The sequence below is a fragment of the Phyllopteryx taeniolatus genome, chromosome 18 (assembly GCF_024500385.1).
Source record: "Phyllopteryx taeniolatus isolate TA_2022b chromosome 18, UOR_Ptae_1.2, whole genome shotgun sequence".
Taxonomy (NCBI): Eukaryota; Metazoa; Chordata; class Actinopteri; order Syngnathiformes; family Syngnathidae; genus Phyllopteryx; species Phyllopteryx taeniolatus.
Window position 1 is genome coordinate 16,352,894 of NC_084519.1, and position 8,759 is coordinate 16,361,652.

Consider the following 8,759-nt stretch of genomic DNA (forward strand, 5'->3'; position numbering starts at 1 on the left):
AAGCAAAATAAACGCAAAAATAAAAATGGCCACGATTGGCCTATTAGTAGTTTAAACCCTAAATACACCCCGAATTATGATCCCAAAACACTTAAATATTATTCCAGTCATCTTATAATACTACCCTCAAAGAAAAACGTAATACAGAATTTACAATATATATAATCCAATCTAATATAAAATATAAAAATCATATCGTACTATATCAAAAATAATATTATAAAAGGAAAATCCTCTATTGGCATAACTTGTGCTTTAAGTCATATCATACATCAAGTTGACTTTTAATTGAAATTGACAGAGATATTTAGTAAAAGATTTATTACTGGAATATATCATTTTAATTACATTCTTTGACATTTATTACAATAACAATAACGTCACGTGTGGCCAACAACAACAAAAATGAATTGCATTCATGAGACAGATGTGAATGAAAGAAACATAAGTGAAGATTAATCAAGGTGGATATTGTTATAATGCGGTTCACAATGTTTATGTCGGAATTTTTGTGCAATGTGGGTTGCACATTAGATTCTGGTGTGTGTGGGGGGGGGGGGGGGGGGGGGACTTATTTGTCGCGTCTGAAAGCCCGCAGTGAGTGAGCACTATGCGCTTGCTTGTCCCTCTACTGCTGCTCGTGGTCAACTGCAGCCCACATATATATATATATATATATAAATATATATATATATATATATATATATTTTTTTTTTTTTTAAAGAAAAAAAAACTAAACTTAAAAAAAAAAAAAAAAAAAGGCCCCTCACTCTTCTCGCTCGGCCCCTCCTTCTGCCCAAACTCAGCAATGAAGCCTTCCCCCCTGCACGCTAACACTTGCACCCGCCTGCACCGCCTGTGCACCGAGCGGTACCGAACCTGACCGACTGGACTAATTCACTGGACCCTGCGACCAGCACGCGCGGACCACCTCCCTGCTTCACCAGAACCTCCTCCTCCTCATCCTCATCGTCACCCTCCTCATCTTCCTCCATGGATGCAAAGGCGTCAAGTTCGGAGAAGTCTCAGCTGATCCACGACAAGAACCGGAAGACCTACTGCGAGCGCGTGCACAGGTGGGGGAGAACGCAGTTTTTGCGCCCGCGTGCACATTCGTTCGCAAGCGTGGCTCGCACGTGGACGGGTTTGCGTGACAAATGTTGCGTCGTCGTGCACGCTTGACTAAACTCGTCAATTAATAAAACGTTAACAGATACATGATGTTCAGGAAAATAGGAAGACCAGAGCTGTAAAATCTTTGCCAAAAATATTAGGAGTGTGTAGATACAATAAGTGTGTCTTTATGAAGATAATACTCATTTTGGTTTGAAACAGCGAAATAAAATAAAACCATGATTTATTAGAGTATTATTATTAATGGTGTACCCAAAGAAGTGACTTAAAATTACATGTAAAATAGGGATTTTCTGCAGTGATTATAGCCTAATATATTTTTTTAATATAATTTCAGTTGGATTCAACACATCGAACCTTTTTTTTTCTGATCCACAAAATGCCCAGAACAGGAATAAAAAAAATAAATAACGTAGGAAAATACAACAACAAAAAAGGATTCTTTCCATCGAAACATTTCCTGGTCAAAATTTACAAAATGCACAACAGATAATGCAAAAAAAAAAAAAAAAAAAAAGGTTTTAATGTCAGCGAAAATGGGCCTTCAATAGCACACTATCGCATGAGTGTGTGTGTGGCCTTTTTATTCTTTCATTATTTTTACCACTCCCCACCCCTAAAAAAAAATCACGTTTATTAATCATAACGAGATGATTAAGTGCAAAGCACCTTATAATTATATATATATATATATATATATATATATATATATATATATATATATTAAAAAGCTTAGGCTATTGCTTTAGTTTCAGTATTTTTTAATATCGAAAAAAGGAAAACGAAACTATGAGATGTGTGCGTGCGTGCACGCCAGCGAAGTGCTTGTGGCACAACCTTTCATGCACCATTTGCAACGTGCACGGCGCGTGCGCGTGCTGACTGACTGCTGCACTTTTTGCTCACGCGCATGCTGGAAGGGAAGCGCCGTGTGTGTGTGTGTTTGTTTGAGGAGGGGGGATTAAATCGCGTCTGCAGATTTTTTACATTTGAATGATTCTTATATATGAGTTCTTTGTAAAAAGGAGATAAACACTGAAGGCTACTTATGCGCTGGCGTATATACATGAATGAAGATGTACTCTGCAGCAAAAAAAAAAATTAATAAAATAAAATACTTACTTTGACAATAACATTTAGGATGTGTGTATGCGTTTTTTTTTCCAGCTCTGTAAAGAAAAATAGATTCCCCCCCCCCCCCAGCCAGCTGAAACAGAATAAGATAAATAGAGTCAAACACAATTCACGCACACGTGTGATCCTGTTCACATCCCAAAGGTGTCGTTGAACAAAATCTCATTTCCACTTCAATGCTTTTCTTTACAGTGGACATCGACCCCTGTGTGTGTGTGTGTGTGTGCGTGTGTGTGTGTGGTTATCTCAAGTGAGTCCAAATGTGGTTTCTTCCACCTCATTACACTTATCATCACCCACCCCGTCCCCACGACTCATGTCATCATCTGTGTGTGTGTCTGTGTGTGTGTGTAGTATACTTACATGTAGCAATTTGTGGATGGTGTGCCCTTGCAAACACACAAAGAAACACGAGAATGTAGCATTACACATATTGTTAGCGCGACTGCTAGGTTGTTAGCATGCTAGCATCAACACCGTGTGAACAGTTCAAACACAAAAGACATCTCAAATTTTTGTCAATTGAGTAAAATTATAATTTATTTGTTTTCAATTTATGGTTCCAGGTTAAAGTTATACAAAATGTTATTTCAGTTATTTTAAGTTGATATAATTTAAGCGATTAAGAAGCTATTAATAAAAAACAACAACTTTTGATTGATAGTCTTTTAAAGAGGCTTAATCGCGAAACCAGACAACTCCAAGAAAATTATTTAGTTCTCAAACTCACACATAACTAGTAAATTATTTGTATTTCTTATTTATTGGTGGCGAGTCAGTCAGTAAACCAACTAACCGACCAGTCAAGTCAGTCAATCAATCCTTCTGCAGTTCCTTCCCGGACTCAAGCGAGCACTTCCCCGACTTCGCGTTCAAGAATGGCGGCACGGCGGGCAGCGTGGATCTCCCGCGGCCGGCCGCTGCCCACTGCCACCGCCGTGCGGCGCCGTCAGCGGGCAGCGAGGACGGCGGCGGAGAAGACGCCGTGCTGGCTAAGAAGAAACTATACATCGCATCCGCCATATGCCTGGTCTTCATGATTGGTGAAATCATCGGTAAATACCATACAGTACCGACTAGTGTACTCACCACTACGACTAGTACTTCATCGTGTGTGTGAGTGTGTGTGTGTGTGTGTGTGTTGTGTGTTTTCAGGAGGGTACCTGGCCCACAGCTTGGCCATCATGACGGATGCGGCCCACCTGCTGACTGACCTGGGCAGCATGCTGGTGAGCATCTTCTCCCTGTGGATCTCCTCCAGACCCCCTACCAAGACCATGACCTTCGGATGGCACCGCTCAGGTGAGACCGCCAACGCCACCGCCCGTCATTAGGTACACCTGCACAATCAATAACAACCACAGGACCAGTTTTTGCACGAAAAGTACAAAACAACGGCGATACAGGAGGAATTCATTTGGAGGTTACAGTCTACTTGCACTGGGGTCAAGCTCCCTTTGACACACGTGTTTCACTCAGAGATCCTGGGGGCCTTTTTGTCCGTCATGTCCATCTGGATGGTGACGGGCGTCCTGGTCTACTTGGCCATCGAGAGGATTGTCCGCGCCGACTATGAGATCGAGGGTCACGTGATGCTGCTCACCTCCGCCTTCGCCGTCGTCGTCAACATCCTGTAAGCTAACGAAGATTTGATTTTGACTCGGTCATTTCTGGGACCCCTGACACTCGCTTCTGCCGCTCTCGTGTTGAAAGTGTTTTATAGCTCACATACAGTACGTTGACATCCAATAGCTTTTCAGTAGTGACGCCACGTTCGTGGTTATATACGCGGTAGCGTCTACAGAAGCTACATTTTCCACAGGCACTTCCAATCCTTAAAGTTCCGTAACTACATGTTTTAGCCGCGAAAATATATCCGCTTCAAGTTTCCGGTGGCTGAAATGCAGTATACCCCACGGGGTCGGCATGGGGCATTGGTCATCATTTTCTACACCGCAACGAGGCGCTCTAAAACGGACATGCCAGCCCAAAGCCCCTGTCCACACGCTAGCGGTCATGTCAGACTTAAAAAAATATATATATAATAATAAATTTACCCCCTCCTGGTGCTGCCACATTTCTAACCATGACCTGTGCACACTTATTGCGGACAACGAGGCACTCTAAAGTAGTCGTGCAATGTTCCACTTTCTCATGGCCCCTTTGGAAAATAATCCCTGATATAGAGGATAACCTATACATTTAAATCGCACTACAAATTGGCCAACTCACTATACAGGGCATTATATAGTGGATATGGGGTGAGCACTGTAGTTATAGCGCCACCTGTTGCTTTGGCATGCATGTTTTCTTCCTTTGTGAACTCCCTCAGCATGGCGTACATCCTGCACCACTCCACCACCTTCCACACCCACGGTCGCGGCTACCGGCAAATCGAGGAGCACGCCCGGAGCCCTCAGGCCCCTCACGGCCACGCCCTGCTGGGCGGCCCCCACGGCACCACCAGCGTGCGGGCGGCATTCATCCACGTGGTCGGAGACCTGCTGCAGAGCGTCGGCGTCATGGTGGCCGCCATCGTCATCTATTTCCGGGTCAGACCGTGTTTAGCTGACACTTTGACAAATTACAAATTGGCAATTAAAATCTTTTATAATAGCTAAATAAATGGGTGCTCAATATTACCAAAAGTTATAGTTAACAGGGGTGTCAAACTCATTTTTGTTCCGGGCCACATTGTAGTTATGACTTCCCTCGCAGGGCGGTTATGACTGTGAACCCATATTAATGACTTATCACCTCATATAATTACATATACACAAAAACTGATGGATGACTAGTTTTGAAATCAGAAGCCTATAAAAACATGTTTTTCAAGTATTATTACATTTTTTAAAAAGGGGGACCGGTAAGAAAACATGCTTGCAATATCTGAACATTATTATGACAAGTGAAGACAATTTGCAATTTTGACATTTTCATAGCCGACTGATTTGCTCTCGCCGGCCATGTAAAATGATGCGGCGGGCCGGATCTGGCACCCGGATCACCAGTTCGACACCTGTGTTATAATAAATAACAATGTAAATTAAAAAATACAAATGGTAATAAATTCACTTTTAATTAACCAAATAAAATAATTTTAAACAATGATTGAAAGAAAAAAGGAAAACATTTAATTATATTTTACATTTTTACATGGGGCATTTAGGATGATGGAATACGCTACTAGTTCATGATTATTGATAGAATAATAGTTTTAGTAACCATAGAATGATGAAAATATTGCTGAAAATTATTATTAACAATTACTTTAAAAAAAAAAAAAAATAGCTTATCAAGTTTACTAAAAGGAAGTGGAAATTAACATACCAAAATGACAAATGTGTAAATCTGTCATGTGACGTATTATGTTAAATGTGTGTGCTAAAAAGTTGTTTCATTTTATTTATTGATTTGTTTTTTGGCTCACTGGCAGCCTGAGTACAAAGTGGCCGATCCCATCTGCACTTTCCTGTTCTCCATCTTTGTTCTGTGCACCACCGTCACCATCCTCAGAGACGTCTTCAGGATACTCATGGAAGGTGGACATCTTGCACACACGCACACACACACGCGCGCACACACACACACACACACACACACACACACACACACACACACACACACACAGTGCGTAATGAGTGAAATGCTAACTAAACATTATTGTGACAATGTTCTCTGGTCATCATCACCCTTTTTTGCCATCAATAGTATCCATCTGTGATGGAATCACGCGCATACACAAGAACCCACGAAGCCAAAGAAAATGCCAAACGCACTTTCCTCTTTGCAGGTTCTCCCAAAGGCATCGAGTTCAAGTCAGTGAAGGAGGTTCTGCTGTCGGTGAAGGCGGTCCGCTCGGCCCACTCGCTGCACCTGTGGGCGCTCACGCTGGGACAGACGCTGGCCTCCGTACACCTGGCCGTCGGTAAAGAGCAAAAATTCCATTAGGGATGCTTGCTAGCTTAATGCTGATACGTACTGGAAAACGCCATAGACAGGCTAATGATAAGCATCATAAGTTGCAGCGTTATAACCCTTTAACAAAAGCAGACAGAAAATATAATAATACTACGACTACGAGAAGGGATTATTGGCATTTCCATTATATTAAATGGGGAAAAATGATTTGAGATAAGAATGTTTTGCGTTACAAGCACAGACACGGGACAAATTCAACTCGTATCTCAAGGCACCACTGTACTGTAATACATAGTTGTATGTTGTTTTTAATGCTGTGACGTACTGACTGTCTGTTGTTCCGCGACGGTCCAGACGAGGGCGCCGACACGCAGTCGGTCTTGCAGGAGGCCACCGAGCTTCTTCGCGCCAAGTTTGGCTTCCACAGCGTCACCATCCAGGTGGAACGCTACCACAACGACATGCAAAACTGCAGACTTTGCCAGGATCCCTGGGACTGAGTGACCCCCCCCCCCCCCCCCCCAAAAAAAATAATTCTCCACAAATTCACAACTTGTGAGCATTTGGACCCCGGAATGTCCATCAATGTCTCCGCTAAAACCAAAACAGTCATCAAAATCACCTATTTTTGCAAAATCCAACGAACATGGGTTTCCTTCATCCATCCATCCATCCATCCATTCTCTACCGCTTATCCGGGTCGGGTCGCGGGGGCAGTAGCTTCAGCAGGGACGCCCAGACTTCCCTCTCCCCAGCCACTTCATCCAGCTCTTTCCTTCATTTCTAACTAAATAATATATCACTACTTCGTATCGTCGCTGTCGGGCAGAAACTTTGTATGTCCAAATATGGTCAATTTCATATTTGATCACAAAATCGATACTGTTGGTCTATCCCCGTGTCATGTGTTATTTTTACGCATTATTAACCAATTCAGTGTTGAAAACAGTTCCCGTGAACACTCAACTGTCTGAGAAGTGTTGTCTTCCCTCACTTTGCGGGAGCCGTGCGGAATTATGTCGCCTCAAGATTGAAATGGTAATGATGATGATGTACCATTTCAATACCATTACCATTTATTTATTGTTTAAATTTAAAGGGCTGCGCCCCATAACAAGAAAAACACCAAAGCAACTAAACACTTCATTTTGGGATCAAGCAACCGGGACGCTTCGTTATATGCACCAGCGAAATGACATTCGCGAAGGACAAAATATTAGGAACAGCTCCATGTGCGATGCAGTACACTATTAATACCAATCAAAAATGGGATAATTATTCATGTTGGACATCATCAGCTGGTGTTCCTAACAAAATGTCCGTTTATGTCTTTAGAAAATACATATTTGTCCACAAGTGCAATTGAATCGGCCGGTTCATGTCAGTGGTTGTTTGTTGTGTTGTGTTCAAAGCATGTTGTGTGTTTTTTTTTTTTTTTTTTTCTCGATGCCGCACAAAGACAATTGAAAATCATTTCGTAAAAAAAAAAGAATCATCAATAAAGCTTGCTCATTCCCCCCCTTTTAACGTACCCAGCGAGTACAACTCGCGATTCCAAGATGTCTGACATCCAGTAAATATTCAATTGTTTTGTGTTTGGAACAGGAAGCGAAGCCGCACTCAAGAGGGAATTTTCATTTTGTAATTATCATTTCACAAAAAGCCAACAAGCTGTTCTTTGAAACTGATCCATTTTATGCTTGCATGGTCGTCAGCTGTGAGTCTCTAAATCGTGCTCAAGTGGCAATCACACACACACACACACACACACACACACACACAGTGAATGTAACGATGTGGTTTCTGATTTTTGTGGATGCTTCGTGTTGTGTTGTTTGTGTAAATATTTCGTGTACATGTGTAAATACACTTTCAACATTGTGTACAAACACTTTTGTCTGCGTGACGTTTACGTGATGTCAATTTTTTGTAACGTCACAAAATAAAAAGACTGCACATGATGGACTGACCGCAGTTTCTTTAAATATGGTGACTGAGGTTACGAGGCTTTCCTTTTAAACACCTTGCTTGATGGCCTTTAAATAATATCAATAATTGATAAGGCCGTCAACACCCTTTTTGAATAAAACCTTAAATTCCATTTTTTTGAGGAACACTTTGGCCTCGTACTTTACTGCATTTTAATGTGGGTCATTATGATTACACTGGTACTTCGAGAGTTAAGTACGTTTTGAGGCGGCGCTTGGTGTAAAAAGTTTGAGAATCACTTGTTTGGAACGCCTGTGAGGTGGAGTAATACTTAAAAGTCAAAACTCTTCAAATGTTGTAGCGTGTACGATCCTTCACAGAATTACTCTTTTACAATCAAATTTCTTGGTGGCAACCGACCATTGTATAAATGTCTATAATTGTTGATCCTTGGCATATTTTGATAAACGCATGCGACAGACATGTTAGTAAGACACCTGAGAACTAATTCAAAATCCATAATTTGTTCAAGGCCAAGCTTCAGTCAAAGCTAACCTAGCATTTGAGTAAAACAAAAAATAAATAAAAATAAAACAAGTAAACAGCAACAAGCTGCAAAAATGACCCCAAATTACATAGGC

General features: G+C 41.5%; 1 protein-coding gene across 1 annotated transcript; it reads left to right on the top strand.

The window, feature by feature from the left end:
• The first annotated feature begins 801 nt into the window (after positions 1-801).
• slc30a2 (solute carrier family 30 member 2) lies at positions 802-8,140 on the top strand. Its single transcript, XM_061753821.1, has 8 exons — positions 802-1,076; positions 3,100-3,323; positions 3,424-3,570; positions 3,748-3,901; positions 4,601-4,820; positions 5,705-5,810; positions 6,062-6,196; positions 6,544-8,140. The coding sequence occupies exons 1-8, from the start codon at positions 994-996 to the stop codon at positions 6,687-6,689; spliced, it is 1,215 nt and encodes a 404-aa protein (XP_061609805.1). The 5' UTR covers positions 802-993; the 3' UTR covers positions 6,690-8,140.
• Positions 8,141-8,759: the final 619 nt, after the last annotated feature.

Bases quoted from the DNA above. Each gene is read 5' to 3' on its own strand.
- slc30a2 (XM_061753821.1), top strand. From the start codon at position 994: ATGGATGCAAAGGCGTCAAGTTCGGAGAAGTCTCAGCTGATCCACGAC. The intron at 1,077-3,099 runs GTGGGGGAGAAC...ATCCTTCTGCAG, and splicing joins TACTGCGAGCGCGTGCACAG to TTCCTTCCCGGACTCAAGCG. The intron at 3,902-4,600 runs GTAAGCTAACGA...GAACTCCCTCAG, and splicing joins GCCGTCGTCGTCAACATCCT to CATGGCGTACATCCTGCACC.